At 38.1% G+C, this 19,534-nt stretch overlaps 1 protein-coding gene across 3 annotated transcripts in view; it reads right to left on the minus strand.

The window, feature by feature from the left end:
- LOC135688517 (nucleoporin NUP188) overlaps positions 1 to 4,744 on the minus strand; it is a 49,482-nt gene extending 44,738 nt beyond the window's left edge. For all 3 annotated transcript variants that reach the window (XM_089114066.1, XM_089114067.1, XM_089114065.1), the window contains exon 1: positions 4,507 to 4,744. In XM_089114066.1, coding sequence (XP_088970192.1) covers positions 4,507 to 4,511 — 5 coding nt within the window. In that variant the 5' untranslated portion in view covers positions 4,512 to 4,744. The remainder of the gene's footprint in view (positions 1 to 4,506) is intronic.
- Between the last annotated feature and the right edge of the window lie 14,790 nt (positions 4,745 to 19,534).

Below are 19,534 nucleotides of genomic sequence, written 5' to 3' on the forward strand. Positions count from 1 at the left end.
GAGTTTTTTATTTTTATTTGATGCCTCGTTTTGTTTTATTCTTTTGTTACTCATTACCTTATAAAGTTTTTCCCAAGTATAATGCCTTTTCATGATTAATTCAAATTAAATAGGCTACCACGAGGTATGCGTTCTTCACTGTTAAGTGGCAAGCAAAGCAAAAAGGGTGCAAAAAGCTGCATGGAAATGAGGCGCTTATTCTTGCAAAGCATTGTGGTCTATGAGAACGCTGGGCCGATCATGACATTTAATTTTGAAAATGAAAACGAAAATGTTTCTTTTGACAACTTTCAAACGATTTTCAGAAACAAAAAGAATAAATTCTATTTGAAACTTGGAAATGGAAATGTTTCTTTAATTTTTTTATTATGTTTATTCTGCTTTTTGACAAGTTATTTTAAACTTCAAGAAAATAATTTGAATTTAATGTCAAATTTACCACAAATATCTGTGATTTTTTTATATTTCATAAAATATGTTTCTGTTTTTTGAATGAGAATGCTGGGCCACCATACTAATGTTAATCAAAAATAAATAATGAGCATACTAATCCAGGCATTAGGGCTTAGTTTGAAATTTGTCTTAGCCATGGTTTAAAAGGGCCTATCTACGAATATTTGAATATTTTTTTAAAAGAAGGTGTCTTTTCCATTTTTAAAAAAACTTGTCCACTTGTCTTTAGACTAGCTATGTCTTCACCTCTATTTAATGAGACTACTTCATAGAAAGAGCAAAACATTGTACATCAAATCACACATTTGAAATAAAACATGATATCTGAGACCCAACCAATGCAATTTTATCACATGCATCATTATTACATCATAAAATGCATAATTATTGCATTTTATCACACTTGCATCCTTTGGTTTGCAGCATCATTACATCATTTTGTCCGATAAATTTTCGGCAAAAAAACTTTGATGTGGTTTTAACAAAGCAGAGATAACAACAAGAACACTTTCTGTTCCAGACCAATCAGCAGGTTTGTTTACAAAATGTCATTAGCCAATCACCTGTCTCAGTCCTTTTTGTCTAGCATGTGCAATCGCACCCGCACACGCCTGCACACGCGCAAGTTAAATTGCGCATGCTTTTGACCACACGCGCAAACAGGTGTTTTTGCAGTTTTCTGTTAAAGGGTCTCTCCAGCCAAATTTTGTACTTGCATTTTATTGGCTATTCTTATAATGAAGTTGAGCCTGCTGATCACGAATTCGTTATTTGTTTTTCGATATATTTTACAGTTTGTGAGATATAAGCTCTTGCATTTCGATAATTGGAATGAATTAACCGACAACAATTTTTCGGTTTGGTGACACTGTGACGCAATTTTGACGTCACAGTGTATTTCGTTAATCTCGCCTCAAACCGAATCGAACGACGGCGATTCGCAACTAAAGTGATGGTACTCTCAGTTCTGTTCCACCAGCTTTTAGTTTGAGCATTTCAGACACCAATTTTGAAGCCTTTAGTTGTTCATCGTTTCTGGAGAACAACGGAAGTGTCAATTTCGATTAATTATAAGCGAGGGAAGAGCTGGAACAGGAAGCCATAGCTTTATGGGCCTACATAGGTGATCAAAACAAAGTCGTGACACAGCATGAACCCATTCCGACACGCAGACTTAGAATGATTGTAAACATTTAATATTTTTCGATCCTAAAAAGCTCCTGCTGTAGATTTGGATGCAGTTATCAACGCGTGACCATGAGTCCTTCACGCTTCGGTGGAGGATATACGAAATTCATGGCGAACGAGAGCCGCACATTGTGACGTCAGAATGTCACCAAACTGATTTGGCTTTTGTCTTCTTTTTTCTCGGAAAGGTGCAACTTTAAAGCCTTATAACTCCTAAACTAATTGGAATTTTGCAAAAACAATGACTTTGTCATAATACACGCACCAGATGCTAACTTTTTAGTAAATAAAAAAAATTTTTTTTTGCTGGAGAGGCCCTTTAACATCAATTTCCCATGGTCTCATGTTTGTTTATCCTTGCCTTTGTTACTTGATTCGCACTTTTGACCACAATATGATTTTTCAAATTTTCGGAAGTGATGTTTGGCTTTCTATGCTCCTTTCAACTTAGCGTCTGGTCTTTCAGCTAAGACGCCATTAGCATGTTAAGTGTAATAACTGATTTCCTGTCAAAACGTAATTAGGCCCTGAAAGCAAGTAGCTGTTGGAAACAATTTTTACTTGCTCTTGTAACTTTGGAGAGTGACGGCGACTTCTGAAAGATGGCTGCTAAGGTCAACAAAATCTGTTATGTATTGATTTAATTGAGTTTTGCTCTTGCACGTATTCGAGTGGCTTCTCCCTTCTTGCTCCTTTTACCAATTTTATCAAGTTTGTACTTCAAATTTTCTTACAAGTGCGATCGCATGCGCAAATTTGTTTACATGTGCGATTTGCCACACACGTGTAATTTTGCTCACGAAAAGGACTGCTGTCTCCATTTCAAGGTAGATTTTTCAGTGTTCCAAATCAAAACACAGTTGCTGTGGAGCATAAACTATACCCCATACTTTGCCTGGGAAAAAAATTTATGTTTTTTTACAAAGAAAATTTTTCAAACTTAGTTTTTAGAGTAATTTTTGGTACAAATCTAGGAGCCCTTAGCAGAAGCACAAACAGTTTGTAAAATATCTGGAGTGAAACATCACCTATTTTAGAGATAGCAAAATGCTACCAATATACTAAGAGGCAAAACCACTAGGGGCTTGTAAACCTTGTAAACCTCCATGTAAACCTTGGGGCTTGAGCACCCCTTTGAAATTTCACTTAATCCCTCTTGCAGCTTTTTCACACCAAACCTTTTTCGAATTATAATTGGCTTTGTTTGAGGGTGCGTCTTATACATGGTAGCATTGACTGTCCCATCATTTTTCTTTTGAAGGCAAAATGTAATTTCATAGACAAAGGTACTATGATATTTGAAGCACCCGTACTCTTAATTTAAATAATCGTACTTTTAGCAGAAATTTATTAAAAACATTGGAAATCTCAGCCCCGATAGCAAAATATCTGACAAAAGCTTTTAACTCCCAAATGGTAGGGTTGTACCCTGCAGTCTCTCAATTGGAGGGCCCATCCCTATAATTATTGTGAATGTTGTGATTGAAACAGATGACAGACAAGAACTTTATGGATCTTAAAACCAATAAATGTTAATGATGATTTTGATTATTGTATGATTTCAAACTTTCTACTTGATGATTTTAAAAGTGATAGTTGAACGTAGCTAAATATTTGAAACATTACAGTTTGAACAATTTTCCTCCACAGAGTGAGTGTCTATGGTATTCTTGAGTTCATTCTTTCACTGAAATATACATGCTTTACAAGAACTGAGAAAAGGGACTGCATCTTATACACGGTAAAACACTGTAAAAACTATTTTTTCAGAATTCAAACATGGAATTAAGGGTGCATCTTATGCAAGGATGCAACTTTTACATGGCGAAATAGGGCTTCTTTTCAAATGAAGCCTGGAGTCGAGAGAAGAGAGAAAATTATACAAATTAATAATTAGTGAACAAGAATGTGATTACAGCAGGCATGAAGCCGCATGAAGCCCAGTCAAGTGAAGGTCCGTTTGACAACTAAGCAAAGAGAAAGGGCTTCTAGTTTGAGCATGCAGAAGGTGTGCAACTAGCTGACAAACAGACCATGTTACCAACTGGCTAAAAATAATAACTTTTGGGTCTTCCTAGGAATAAATTAGCACAAGTGCAGCCCATCCCTTGGCAAAGGCATTCACATAAAAAAGGCAGCTTCTTAGAATGATGAATGTCTGAACATCTGATATCTCACACACAACTTGTACTAAATCTTTATTACATAATTCTTATTATCATGGACTTAAATAGTATAGCCTAAAATGTCAATGTTGCCCAATTTCAGGAATATGGCGAGCTCCTTCATGACCCCTTTACTTTTCTTGCAGAAGACACCAAATTTACGAGTGTAGATCAGAAGATAAAGGGCACAAATCTTGTCTAAACTGGAAAGCCTTTTGTTTAAAAATTTAACTTATTTTTTCATTCGAAAATGGTACTTTAGAAACATGTGCATGTTAACACAGGTCTATGATAAAATGCGACTTAGATTTTACGAGCACCCCAGAAGATGATTGCAAATTGTCGTATAATAATGTTTTCTGCAGCCTCAGATGTAAGAATGAAAGTAAGAAAGATATCAGACTATTGGTAAATATTGAGATTGTATGGTGCAAAACAGATTATACAACAAAGAATGTGTAGTACGTTGATTTTATTAGAAAGTTCTAAAAAGCTGATGAAAGCAATTTCTACTGAAATCATTCCATAAGGGGCGACGTGACTCTGGGCAAGAATAACGGATATAAAATCATTAGCAATCAGCACTTTTAAAATAAAGCTACAAAACAAACTGCTGCAATTAATTATCAACAGTTGCAGTGAATCATCGACTGATCGAATTAATCTAAACAATCGATGTCGCACGCAAGTTTTCACTTACATCATGTTTTCTTTAGAATAATATCTTTCAACAAGCTACAGCATTTTACTTTTCAAGATGGCGCGGGAAAACACGCGCGCTTGGAACACTTGTATGGTATTCAGTATTCATCTAGAGAGATGGCCTCGGTTTGATAAAGAGCAGAGAAAAGATGTCGAGATTTCGATTGATATTCATCAATCTAAATCGAACATGAAAGTTGTATTTCGTTTACACCATGAAGTTGTAGTTTGTCTCCAAATAACACCAAAGTAGGCATAAATTTATGTTCTGGCAAATAAGAGTAGTATTGGAAAATTTGCAAAGATTAGATTTTACAGTGGAATCCCGATCTAACGAACAACGGATATAAACAAGAGCACATTCTGTGATTTTGTTCTAGACCAATCAGCGGGTTTGTTTACAAAAACTCATGGACCAATCACCTGCCTCCATTTCAGGCTGGATTCTTCAATGTTACAATCCAAAACACAGTTGCTGCGGAGAAAAACCTACCCCTATACTTTTGCCTGGGAAAAGATTAACGTTTTTCTATAAAGAAGATTTTTCAAGCTTAGTTTCTAGAGAAATTTTTGGTCCACATCTAGGAGCCCTAAGCAGAAACACAAAGTGTTTTTAAAATATCTGTAGTGAAACATCACCTTTTTCTTACCTCCAAAGATGCCCAGCCCCTAATTTACCCCTTCATGAGCTTTTGTTAATCAAACAAGGAAACATTCTAAGATTAGATTTATTTTGCGCATCACCTGGAAATATTGTATTTTCTAGAAAAACTTGGCTTTAAAATTGCCTATTCCCTCCTCTACCGCACGGGATGCCTAGGCCCTTTCTGAACTTTCTTCCTAAGCATCACAGTCAATGAAATTCTAACCACTTTTGCTAAGCCATTAGACATTGGTCTATAATTTGAAACCAAAAAAGGCCAAAGTGTTGGTAATAGTTTAAATCTAATAAATTTAATAAACTTTTTAAAAAGTAACAAAGACCCACTTGTTGACAGTCTTGAAGCCTTGAAACCGTAATGAGACTTGCTAAAAGGTTCTTTGATCAAGGCATGATAAATTTAGAAGTCATTTTGCAAAATCATGTTCAGTTGTTGGAAAACCAGTATGATCATATTGGCCTTTATTCTTGTTGCAAGTTATATATTCTAAATTCACTCCCCTCACGAAAGTATCCGGAAAGTTTTGGATTTACAATTTACAGATTTGAAGTTGCAAATCTGCTGGTAAATAAATGTGTTTACAACCTTCAAAGCCTTTTTTGGGAAGCCTTTTTTGATTAAATTTTCTTGAATTTTTCCTGCAAGTTTCTTTGCCTTTTGAAAATATTTATTCGTCAAATACATTTATTTTATCGATGTGCAAGTAAATGTTGTGAGGGTTTTTGTTGAGCTGGTAGCGAAGGAAACGAAAATTGACTTACAACAGCAGCTAGAAATTATCGTTTATCACAATGTTGAAAAAACAATCATAAAATCGCTAACATCACTGGATGCACAAAGACCACTTTTCACCATATGTAAAAAAAATGTTTGAAAAACAACAAACCTAAAAGTTTCTGGCGGTCAGAAAGAGCAACGCGTTCAACTTTTCCCGGCTCTTACGGCAGCCTCCCGGTACCGCCGGCAGACAAATTACAAATGGAAACGCCTTGCCTGCGGCTGCCTGCGGCTGCCTGCGGCATTCTTTTGTTCAAACGGATCATGTGATGTGCAAAAACCAATTGAAACAGGGCTTTGTTGTTGAATTTTGCCCGCCAGTTTTTCCCGCTCAAACTTTACCTAGTTACCGGCATAGTTACCGATACCGCAGGCAATTGAAAACAGAACGTTTCCATTTGCCGGCGCTGCTGTAAGGGTGGAAGATGGAAGATGGCAGAAAGCAGTCGCAGGCAGTCGCAGGCAGTCGCAGGCAGTCGCAGGCAGTCGCAGGCAGCCTTACGGCCATATGGAAATCAGGCTTAAGGGCCGAACGTTCCTCCATGACCCATTTGCACGAAAATAGGTTTGCGTCATACACAGAATTACAACAAATATTCAAAGAAATTAAATTTTCAAGACCTATCGATAAATTTTGCAACGCAAATCATAAAGAATAAAAAGGCAAATGATAAAAAAATAAAATCTATCTTCGTACCGGTCGACTTCAGCGAGATTTGCTTTAGAATTAAAATCTGTGGCTTTATGACCATATTCTAAATGATAGTTCTGCTTTGGAAGAACGTTGCAGAATTGCTAAAATGTTTCCAAATCCTACGCCTTTTTTTAATTGATCCGGGACATCTACATGCAAATTTTTTTCTCAACTGAAAGAAACACTTTGGTTTTGGTTTGATCAAAACTATTTGCGTCTCAAGAAGGAATTTATAACAAATTTCTTTTTTTATTTGTCCATTTGAACCGAATTCTACTCAGCTGACATTACTGTTCTTCGTTGATTTGAAATCGGTTGATTTGCGCAAAGATTTCTTATTTTAACAAAAATAATAATAATAGATGAAAAGAGCAGAAGCTTTGCAACATCTGGACGACAATGAGTCGTTATCGCCAGCTTGAATTTATTTTTGTTCGAAAGGGTTCATGCATTCAAAGAGATAAAATATGGCTTTCATAAAATTGCAGCATTATTTTTCTGTACACTGGATTGAACAATATCGCAATGAATTGAAAAAGATGGACTTGGGGGCTTTTGACAAATTCTCCTGTATATCATTAGAATTCTGTTTGAACCTAACTCGCAATGGTATCCGTTGCAGTACAGAAAATTTGGACCAAGACGTTTAAGATATTTTTCATTAACATTGAGGAGAATGAGCAGTTCTTTAATAAATGGAGGAAAATTTGCAGTCTTAGACATCCAAGCATAAAGTTAAGTATCTGCTAGTTAATTTTATGAAAATTTTACGATGTTGTGCAAAGAAAAGTTTGTTTTATTGCAAATACAGAGGTAGTACTTGTAGGTACAGTGCACACCTATCATCATAGCCCAATTTCCGTGTTTTCACAATTGTCGAGAATGTTTATACATAGAAAACTTTCATATATCTCAAGCTCCACCTTTATAGATCTTTCATTATTTCCCATCTAAACAGTCGTGAACTCTTATACATTTTGTCGCAGGCTTTTTTATAAGATTAGTTAAAAACATTTAGTGGCAGAACTGCCGGTAGTACAAAATATTTTTTAGAATACAATTTTCCCACGTGATACCTGGGTGATTTATTTGCGCAAAATATCAATTTACTTAAATCTTGAAATGTTTCTTTGTTTATTTATCGAAAGCTTGATAAGAGTAAATTGGGGGATGGGCATCTTTGGCAGTTGGGGCGAGGTAGGAAATAGGTGATTTTCCACTCCAGATATCTTACAAACCGTTTGTGTTTCTGTTTGCGGCTCTTAGATTTGTACGAAAAATTACTCTAGAAATTAAGCTTGAAAAATCTTTTTTATAAAAAAAACGTAAATTTTTCCCCGGCAAATGTAGAGGGGTAGCTTTTTCGGCTAGGCTGCAGTTTAGCGACCCACTTTTTTGTTCCCTGGTCGGAACTTGAATTGAATCGCTACCAGCTACCACAGCCTTGCACGGCCTGAGGCTGTACATTACAAGAGTGATCAAGACGAAAAAAGACAACGTTGTTTATATGCTCAGTCACAAATTCTCCATTTTTTTCAACGCTTCCACAATTACACGGGGGTTGACTACCCTCATCTACGAATACTTGGATTTTTTATCAGTTTACACTTTCCCCCATTCGGAGAAAAGCTTGAATAAATTGAACCTGGGGGCTGAGAATCACGTTAAGTGATGTAGGAGGACCCACCATGGTTGGGGCCGAGATGAAAGGAAATTTTTGAAATCATACCTTCTAAATAGCTATAAAAGCATTTCCCTGACCAAGTTTAACAAAATACTTTACCGTTAAGGAAAGACAAATCGACGTTTCTAAGAAGAACACAGATTATTGTTTCTGGGAGAAATTGGGAAGGGGAAGAGTCTAGTGACAGATGTTGGGAAAATGCTCAAACGCTAGTGACAGACGTTGGAGACAAGAAAGAAAAGGTGTTTTATATTCGAGAGCAAACATTTTTTTTCTTGAAACCATCTCGAATTAAAAAAAAATAAGGATGTATCTAAGAACATTTTCTAAGAACAGTATTTAAGAACTCCAAATGAAAATAATTTTCTCAAAAATATCAAGGCTGGGCAAAATTTATTGCATTCTAATAATAATAGTTTAGTCATTGCTTCTCTCATATCAAATGCAAAAGTACTTCTTTGTTGACATGGTACTTTTACGCAGATTGAAAATTAGCGTAAATTTCGAAAATTAATTTCATTGTTCCTGTGCAATCAAGGAGCTATTATGGAGGTCTTGGTACCGCAATTCGACTAATAGAGGTTCAGAAATTAGGAACTTTAGGACCTAGGTTTTGAGTTAGGATTTTTATAAAAAGGGATGTATGAAAATATGTGTAATGTGGGTTTGTCGAGATTTATGGCGACTTAAACAATTCTTTTCTTACATGTTTTTTGAGATTTATTCAAGGAGTGACCGGTGGATAAGATTTTCAGGGCTAATCCCCTCCATGGGCATCGTCACCGATTCGATACTACTCTGCAAACATAAATGACAGCCATCTACAATAGTCAATTTGCGCTTGACACCATGATATAGTGGCTGAGGTATGTTGCAAAATTTTAGCAAAACTTCGTTAGGTTCTAACACAGCTACCGGGGATTCCTTTCTTTTAAAAGAACATAGGTATCCTGTCGCTGTGTACGAAGAATGCCGGTACTCTTTTGATGCTTTGTAGGTAGTTTCACAGCATCCGCTACACCCATGGGTAGTTCTACTTTAAACTTCCTTTTTGGAATGGAAACCGTTATAAAGCTTTCAATATTAACTGATGCGATGATCTTCGAACCTTTCACCTACAGCACCTGAGGGCAGAAACGCTGAGCCGCAAAATTTAGTTGTTTGTTGCGACAAAGAAAGTTATTATTTGCTTACTTGCTTTTAGGATTTGATATTGCTTTAATTGGAAATTGTGGTGTTATTACGTTGCAAAGTATTAGTTTAGGTGACACGATTTGTAAGATCTTTTCAGTCGCGAAGTGCACAGCTCCATGCACGTTGGAGCGCTAGAGAACGTGCTGAGGTATCTTCATGGTAGGAGCACAGGGCTCTGATATGCGAAGAATAACAATGGCAAAATTGACAATGGCAATACACTTTTCCAATCAAAACTTTTATTGCCACTATATCCGTTTCTTAAATCACGTCATGCCACAAAGGATTGATTGTTTTCGCGAAAAGCCGTGCCAACTTCCCTTCTGGCAATACTACAATGCTTCTTTGCATCGTTGACTTCGTAATGACGTTGAGTTAACATCATTTCGTGGCCGCAAGCAATAGAAATCGGTACCCTAATTACAGGGAAACGAGCATGCCTTGCATAGCAAAAAAGTTACGGAAAAGCGTCTATATATATATATATATATATATATATATATATATATATATATATATATATATATATATATATATTGTACAGTTGAAAAGACGTGTACACTAGTAAAAATGCAAATTTTGCCGACTAGTTTCGACTTTCTGTCGTATTCATGGCAATCAACTGATTCCAATTACATAAAGCATATCTAAATATAGGCTATTCTAATGTGACGTTTCATTGTTTATTAATATGATGTAAGACCTCACCCCAGAAATAAAGTCTGTTGTTTGACAAAATGCACGAATGAATTGGGAAAACGAGGTTATGAAATGTATTGCCCTATATAGGGCTATTAAGTTCCATGTTTAACCCAAGCGGACTTAGGGTTTTCAGTTTTTTTATCCAAAAGTCTTCTCGTCGTTGCAGTCGAGATCTTAAGAGTTCCTTGTCGCCTTCAAGAGACTTAAGCTGTTCAATTATTATAAATTTCGCGTCATTATTGAAGTTGTGGGAAGTGTTGTTAAAATGTTGGCAAACTGGTATTGATGCTGGTTTACTTGAGTCTTTACGGTGGTTGTTTATTCGTAGATTAACTTGTGTTTCTGATTTACCAATGTATTGTAAACCGCATTTTATACATTCTAGTAGATAGATCACATACTTACTTTTGCAGTTAACCTTATGTCGGATCACATAAGTACGCTTGGTTTGGTTACTTTTAAAAGTTGATGTGCTCAAAACTTGTTGGCAACATAAATTGCCTTGTTTAGTATTACATGGTTTACAATGACCCTCTTCATTACGGCTTTTAGATTTTGCTACTTCATTGTTGGATATTTTATTACTCCCAAGGATATCCCTTAAATTCTTGTTACGTTTGTATGACATCATGGGAGGATTTTTGAAGCTTTTCGCGATTTTGGGATTGATGTTAAGGATGTTCCAGTTCTTACGTAATATACTTCCAAGAGGTGGAAGGGTTCTGTTATAAGTCGTGATGAATGGAGTTCTGTTACTTGTTGTCTTTTTAGAATTTTGTTTTAGTAGTTCTTTGCGTGAAATGCTGTCAACCTCTTTTATTTGTTTGTCAATGATTGCTCTTTCGTATCCTCGTGATGTAAATGTTTTGACAAGTTGCTCTGTGGTATTTTCATACTCTGCATTATCAGAGCAAATTCTCTTAATTCTTAATGCTTGGCTATAGGCTAGGCTATTTTTTAGTGGTAGTGGATGTTCAGATGCTCTATGAAGATAATTCTGTCTGTCTGTGGGTTTCCTATGTAGTCTTGTTTATAAATGGTTTCTGTTATCGATATAAACGATCGTGTCTAAAAATGGGACATCTTTTGCTGACATCTCATAATCAAATTTGATAGAGGTATGTTTTTCGTTAAGTTCAGATATAAAGTTCTCAAATTGCTGTTTGGTGCCTGTCCACAAAATAAATATGTCGTCAATGTAACGTAGATATAATTTAGCTTTATTCCCAATATATGGATAAATGTATTCTTCTTCGAATTTCCCCATAAATATGTTAGCGTAAGAGGGGGCACATATTGTTCCCATGGCACAACCCTTGATTTGGAGGAAATTATTGCCATTAAATTCAAAATTGTTACAGGTAAGTATAAGTTTTAGAAATTCAAGTATTACGATTGGAGAGGCTGAAAGTGTATTTGTATTTGTAGGCTCGTTTAATTTTTGTTTAACAGCATCAAGGCCTTCATTTGTAGGGATATTAGTGTAAAGGGATCTGACATCCATGGAAATAAGTACTGTATTATGTGGTAGGTCTTTAACTGACGATAATTTATTAATAAAATCTGTGGTGTCTCTTACGTACGAACTTAGTCGCTGTGCTACTGGATTTAAGTGGTAGTCTACATATTTAGAGATTTGGCTAGAATGGCAAGCTACTGAGCTTACCACCGGTCGACCGGGATTGTTTGGTTTATGTATTTTCGGTAGCATGTAGAACCTAGGTGTTTTAGGGTTAGCTGTTTTTAACGCTTCTCCAATTTTAGATTGTATTAATTTCTCTCCTATATACCTGTCGATTAAATCATTTATCATTTTATTGTGTTTATTGGTTAAATCTTCATCAATGGTTGAATAGAACTGGGTATTACCTAACTGTCTGTTTGCTTCTTTTATATAGTCTTTTACATCAATTATTACAACTGCTCCCCCTTTGTCCGCTTTGGTTATGATAATGTCGGTTCTTTGTTTTAAATCATTCATGGCTTTTATTTCTTTTTTTGAGAGGTTATTTTTGGGTAGAGGTACCTTAGGTGTTGAGTAAATATCGCTTTTTACCGCTTCTATAAAAGTTTCGACTGTATGATGTACATTGTATGGTGTCCATCTACTTTTCTTCCTAAATATTCTTTCTTCGTCTGTTTGTTGCTCGTCAGTTTCTTCTTCATCTTCTAGTGTTTCTTCATTGTTGTTAAAATGGGCTTTAAGTTTGATTTTTCGAAAAAATTCCTTCATGTCTTCTTCCAGTTCTTTTGTTTTGTAAGGTAAGGGTGTAGGACAAAAGTTGAGGTTTTTGTTTAATAGTTTAAATTCACTTAAAGGAGAACTGACACGCAAAAATAAGTTTGGCTAAAACGGTAGTTTGCGACAAGCAAATTCCGGGATCGAAAAAATTTTTTAAATCACAGTTACCGTTTTTGAAATACAGGCGTTTTAAGCTGAGAAACGACAATTGTTCCGACAACTTGAGACTGGAGGCGAAAATCGTCACGAGTGGACGATCATCTTTGACGTCACAAGTGACATGTTCTCAGCACGTATTGTGTTTCTCTATAGAAACCTTTAACAAAATGCTGCGGACAAATGTTTATTTTATGCATGTGAAAGGAGCCAATTTTGCATTTTTGACACATAATTGACTTTTTCAATGGTTTGGGACTCTGAATCGGAGTTTTATTACACTGATTTCGAAACAAATGGAGAGTTTCAGCCGTCTGAGTTTTTGCTACCAGCCAGCGCTGCCGCTTGGGCAGACAGTCGTCCCATGGCTCAACAGTGACGATATTATAAACAAAGAACAGACTGGAAGTACAAACTGATATGGAATTTCTATTAAAAACAATGCTATTGCTACAATCTAAATGAGATCAGGTATCGTAAAACTAGAATTTCATTTCAGATTGAGGCGTCTTTGTCCAGACTGCTTTGTCTGTATGGCCTAATTTACTGAAATTCCTATGATGCCCTAAACGGAACTGAAAGTTATTAATTGTTAATATAACATTCTATGATTGTTTTTCAATGTTTTAAACGCGTTAACTGTATAGTGATATTGAATAGTAAAGGCGGGTTAAAAGTCAACTTGTGCGGATTTTATGCCATTTTCACCGGACGTGAAGGGTTTCGGGAACTGATAAATTACCTGGCAGTCGAAAGATCTGGATTTACGAAATAGGCTCTTAGCTCTTAGTCAAAGAACTTGATTTCTTAGTCGAAGAAAATGCTGTTTAGCTGTCATAGGAATATCAACTGGCGCATTATATTCTTTTGCAAGCAATTTTGACTTGGGTGGGGGATTGTCTTTTTGCAAGACTAGTGTTGTGCACCAGATCGAACGAACCATTGTAGGGTATAATTTAAATATTTGGCAAACACTTTATTTCCGCTGTTAATTATCTATGTTTCTTTTGGTTGTAGGTCTTACGTGTTTTTAGCTGATTGGTTGTTATTAATAGTTGTAAAATGCTTGTATCTATAAATACGCTGTAGTAGTTTTAAGAATTAGGCTTTTTGGGAGAAGCATCTTGCTGTTCGTTCAAAATGCTGACGAAAGAAGTCGTTGTCTCTCTGCTCCTTTCTGCCACAAGTCGAGTTGAAAAGGGCCGTGAGTTATTTTATATATACTTAGTTGCACTGTAGTTAAAGTGTAATATAACATATTGGTGACCACGACGTGACCGGTCGAGAATACTTATTGGCGTGCTGAAAAAAAAACCGATAAACTTGCGTTTTACATTTTGGTGTCGAATATAGGTTTTATTGCATTTTTCATTGGCCGTTTTGACGTAGTCGCTGCATTTGCTCGGGTTTGATGCTTTTCATATGTTTTTGTATATAGTTTTCTTTTTCTTATTTCACTTGCCGTTTTGACGTATTCACTGGAATTGTTCGGGGTTGATGTTCTGCGTATGGTTTTTATTTCTTGTTTCTTTGGAAATTTTGACGTCTTCGCCGCATTGGTTATCTTGTATCGTTTTTATTATTACGTCGGATTTCCGTTAAAAGTGAAGATTGAACTGAACTTTCGAGAAGCAATTTCAGAATGCTGATATACTTATATGATATTGTCTAAAGATTGTTCAAGACAGACTTTAATTCCGCTCGTTTTCTTCTTGATAACTCGAAAACAAAATCCGTGGTTGCACTCATTTCGGCAAAACTTTGGAAATATTGTGAAATTGTTTAGTTATTCACGTAGTTAAAATGGAAGCAACGGTAGAAGAATTACAAAACCGTGTGTCTGCTATGCAGGCAGCCCTGGAGGGAAACGCCCAGTCGGGACTTTTTAAACAACCGCCTTTCAGTGGATTCCAAAATGAAGACGTAAATGAATGGGTTGTAAAATTTAATCGACTTGCCAGGTTCTATGGTTGGGGCAATGCAAAAAAATTAAGTGCACTTCCATTGCTGCTTAATGGCCCAGCTTTGGCATGGTTTCAGACGCTCTCAGACGAAACTGCAGGAACTTTCGATAGCTTAATTGAAGCTTTAATTGCAAGATTTGGCAACCAAAACATCCAGTTTTTGATACGGCAAGAACTTTATGCCCGAAAACAGCTCGAACATGAGCCTCTAGTAACCTACACTGAAGACATCATAAAAAAGTGTCAACGACTGAATCTAAATGAGTTAGAAATGATGAACATTTTCATAAACGGCCTAAGCGCAGAACTAAAGAACCATGTTGTTTTAAACCAGCCAAAAACTTTCACAGAGGCAGAAAACCTTGCCCGCCTCCGTGACGCCGTTTCAAAGTCTTTCGGCCCAACCGTCCCGCAAACCATTTCGCAAGACCAGCGTATTAAAGAACTTGAGGGCCAAGTTAATATATTGCTTGCGTTGGCTAGCAACAAGAGAACCGGCCAGTTAAACGCTTTAGATCAAATTGATTATGGTAACAACTTGGGTGGTGGTACATATATTGCAAATCAAAGCTCTTTTCAAAGTGACCTCCTGAATCTTAAAACAGAGCTAATTGCTGCAATTGATCAACGTTTTGTGTCTGGCAAACCTCAACCCATGAACAGGCTTCCACAAGGTGTAAGAGAAAGCTATGCAAGGGGGCGTAATTTACGTACCACCGATGGGCAACCTATTTGCAACAACTGCTATCGTGTGGGTCATGTGGCTCGATATTGTAGAAGTAATAATAGTGGTGTTTCTGGTAGAGAAAATGCAGTTCAAAATAATTCTCGCTTTCGGTCAACTCAAAACTTTCAGCAGGACAGATCCGGTACAAATTATTTAAACGAACAAGGGCCTTCTCGTTGGGGGAATTGAAGGAGGCCCAAACGGTTGAAAAGCAAATGAAGCCCCCGTTTTGTGAAAAAGCTGATTCGTCTTTCGAACAATGGGTTAATAAACGAAATCGTTTGACTAGTGCCAAGTTTCAATTAGAAAAACCTCTAAATGACATTGATATCGAGCCAAGAAAGGGAACCTACGCAGTACCGTGCTTACTAAACGGGACATCATCAAGTGACGAATCTTCGATACTTGGAAATGTCTTGATTTGGGGATCAGTTGAAAATGAGCAGGTTAAATTACTCGTAGACACTGGCGCCGCTATTTCCGTAATTAGTGAAAGTTTTTTTAATTCTGCTCTGCGCATGCATTTCTCGCTGCAGACGCCGCGTAATGGACTCGAAAGTATTCAAACTGCAAATGGTGCCACTGTTGCTGTGAAAGGTTTTGTGACGTTTCCTCTCACCATTGGTAATGAGCATTATGAATGTCAGGCCTCAGTTGTCTCTGGCCTAGCTTACAATGTTGTGTTAGGTCGTGACTTTCTGCATAAAACCCATGCTGTTATTGATGTTCCTGGTCATATTGTAACATTTACGAATGATAACACTGTCTCATTTATAACTGGCAATACACCTCCATTGCTTTGCTCTGTCGCAGTTTTTTCTTCATTCGTCATTGAACCTCGTTCTGAAGCTATTATTCCTGTGCAGCTTTTGCAGTCGCACAGTAGTTCTGTCGCAGGCCTCGTCGAAGGTAATGAGAAATTAACCTCTCGTTATCGCCTCCTCCCAGCAGCTTCTATTTCGTGCCCATCTAGTGAAGGAAATGTCTCGTTTCGTTTGTTAAATCCTTCTGATGAACCAGTGCTTCTTCATAAAGGAACAGTCATCGGCACGTTTTCTGAACTTTTGCACACTGACATCGTTCCTTTAAAAAGTAGTGTCTCAGCTATGGATTCTGCTCCACAACATCACAGCCTCCTTTCCGAACTTGAGTCTATTAAGAATGTCGATCTTTCAGAGGCCCAGAATGCAGCTCTCTCACAATTACTTTTATCGTATAAAGATATTTTCGCCTCATCTAGCCTTGATCTCGGCCATACTTCCATCATCGAACACGAAATTTACACAGGGGATGCTCGGCCTATTAAGTCTTCACCTTATCGAGTCTCTCAATTGCAACGTGAAGAAATTGAAACACAGATTTCAAATATGCTATCTCAAAATGTGATTCAACCTTCTTCGAGCCCTTGGAGCTCTCCTGTAGTTTTAGTAAAGAAGAAAGACGGTACGACGAGATTTTGTGTCGACTATCGAAAATTAAATGCTGTCACTCGCAAAGACAGTTATCCTCTTCCTCGCATTGATGATGCCCTTGACGCTCTTTCTGGATCTCAGTTCTTTACAACGCTCGATCTGCAGTCGGGCTATCACCAAGTTGCCATGCATCCGTCTTCACGAGAAAAAACTGCCTTCGTTTCACATGCAGGATTGTTCGAATATAATGTAATGAGTTTTGGTTTAACAAACGCTCCACCGACTTTCCAACGACTGATGTCGAGAGTTCTTGCTGGCCTAGAATGGAAGGTTTGTCTCATCTATATAGACGATATTATCGTTTTTTCTTCTACTTTTGAAGAACATTTGCAAAGGCTGTCTCTCGTTTTCGATCGCATACGTCAGGCTAACTTGAAATTGAAACCAAGTAAGTGCCACTTTGCTCGCCATTCTGTGAAATTTCTTGGGTTTATTGTCTCTGCAAATGGTATTTCTGCTGACCCAGACAAGCTTGAAGTTGTAAACTCGTTTCCAGTGCCGTCCAATGTGAAGGATGTACGCAGTTTTCTTGGTCTCTGTAACTATTACAGACGTTTTGTCCATGATTTTGCACGCATAGCTTCACCTATAAATCAGCTAACAAGAAAGGACGTCAAGTTTGTGTGGAGTGCTGAATGTCAACACGCTTTCAACATACTAAAGCAGAGTTTGTGCTCCAATCCTGTTTTAGCTTATCCCGTTTTTAGTGAGCCTTTTCACCTGTATACTGATGCCAGCAACTCGGCTCTTGGGTATATTCTCGGCCAACGAGTTGCGGGTGTGGAGTATGTCGTGGCCTATGGTGGGCGTGAGCTGAATAATGCTGAAAAACGCTATAGCACCACGGAACGTGAAGCTCTTGCTGTAGTGGATGGAATTAAACGGTATCAACCTTACCTTCATGGCCGTAAATTTTTTGTCCATACAGACCACAGTAGCCTTTCATGGCTCATGAATGTGAAGGATCCTACAGGTCGGCTTGCTCGCTGGGCGTTGCAGCTGCAGCAGTACGATTTTGACATTGTTTATCGCCCTGGACCTTCCAACAACAACGCAGATGCGCTTTCACGACGATCTTATTCCTCAACCACTGTTTCTGGTCTTTCTCCGCCTATGGCTTCTATTAGGCACCCATGTCCTGCTCCTCCACAGCTCACCAAATTACAACGCGAAGATCGTGACCTTTTCGCCATTATTGAGTACCTCGAGTGTTCTCTCTTGCCAGATGATAACAATAAAGCGCGTACTCTGCTACTGACTGTCGACTCGTACTATCTGGACGAAAATGGGGTTTTATGTCATTTATGGACACCTAGTAAACGACATGTTCAGTCTTTATGTTCTCAGGTGGTAATTCCTGCAAGCCTTCGCCGAGAGATTCTTATTGCTTGTCACGATGAACCTACTGCTGGTCATTTAAGCGTTTTTAAAACGTATGAGAAAATTCGTTCTCGTTATTATTGGCACGGCATGTATAAAGACGTTGAACATTGGTGTACTTCATGTATTGATTGTTCGATGAAGAAGGTGCCTAGGGGTAAGAAGAAGGCACCCTTGCTGCCTATTCCTGTCGAAGGAGCCTTTGATCGAGTAGCCATGGACGTCTTAGGCCCGTTTCCCGTTACAAACGACGGCAACCGTTATATTGTGGTTTTTTCTGATTATTACACACGGTGGCCTGAAGCTTTTGCTTTGCCTTCTACTGAAGCGTCTATGATTGCTAACTTGCTTGTGGACAAGATTCTCGCTCGCCATGGTGCTCCGAAAACGCTTTTATCAGATCGGGGTTCGAATTTTCTTGCATCTATCGTTACAGAGGTCTGCAAATTGCTCAACACTCGCCAACTTCGGACTACCTCGTATCATCCGCAAACGGACGGACTAGTCGAAAGGTTTAATGGTACCCTTGCGGAAGCGTTGTCGATGTATGTCAGCTCAAATCAGAGGGATTGGGACCGCCACCTGCCATTGGTGCTTTTCGCTTACCGTGTCTCGCCTCACGCTACGACCCACGAATCGCCGTTTTATCTTTTATATGGGCGAGAGCCTCGTCTGCCAATTGATGCGTCTCTTATTTTGCCTTCGACAGCAAAACTCTCGTCCTCCGTTGCAGAACACCGTGCTCGCATTGTCGAAAATCTGGAAAACGCCCGTCGCATAGTTAAGACAAATACAGAGTTGGCTCAACAGCGCATGAAACACTACTACGATCAGAACAGTGCGCCAGTCTCCTTTGATATCGGATCCAAAGTCTGGGTGTACACCCCAAAAACGAGAAAGGGTCTTTCCAAAAAGTTAGCCCATAACTACCACGGACCATATCGCGTTGTCAAGAACTTATCGCCCGTTCATTTTCGTTTAAGGACACTCGACAACCGTCCAGTTAGTGTTCCAGTGCACGCAAACCGCATGAAGCTGTACGTCGATCCGTCGGACCGTCCAACCGCTGCTCCTCCGCAATGTGACACGTTCGTTGATCTCAGTGATGTGGATTTACCGCCAGACAGTTTTCTACCAGAACCTAACCCGATAGCAAAAAGTGACTCGTCTGTAGATGAGCCCTCTATCACTCGTCCCGAGGATTACTGTACACCACAGGAGATTTTACCAGTTTGACGCGTTTTCGAGCCGGGAGGCTCGATTTCAAAGGGGGAGGTTGTGTTGTGCACCAGATCGAACGAACCATTGTAGGGTATAATTTAAATATTTGGCAAACACTTTATTTCCGCTGTTAATCATCTATGTTTCTTTT

Source organism: Rhopilema esculentum, chromosome 19, assembly GCF_057945365.1.
Source record: "Rhopilema esculentum isolate cy_ngs chromosome 19, ASM5794536v1, whole genome shotgun sequence".
Taxonomy (NCBI): Eukaryota; Metazoa; Cnidaria; class Scyphozoa; order Rhizostomeae; family Rhizostomatidae; genus Rhopilema; species Rhopilema esculentum.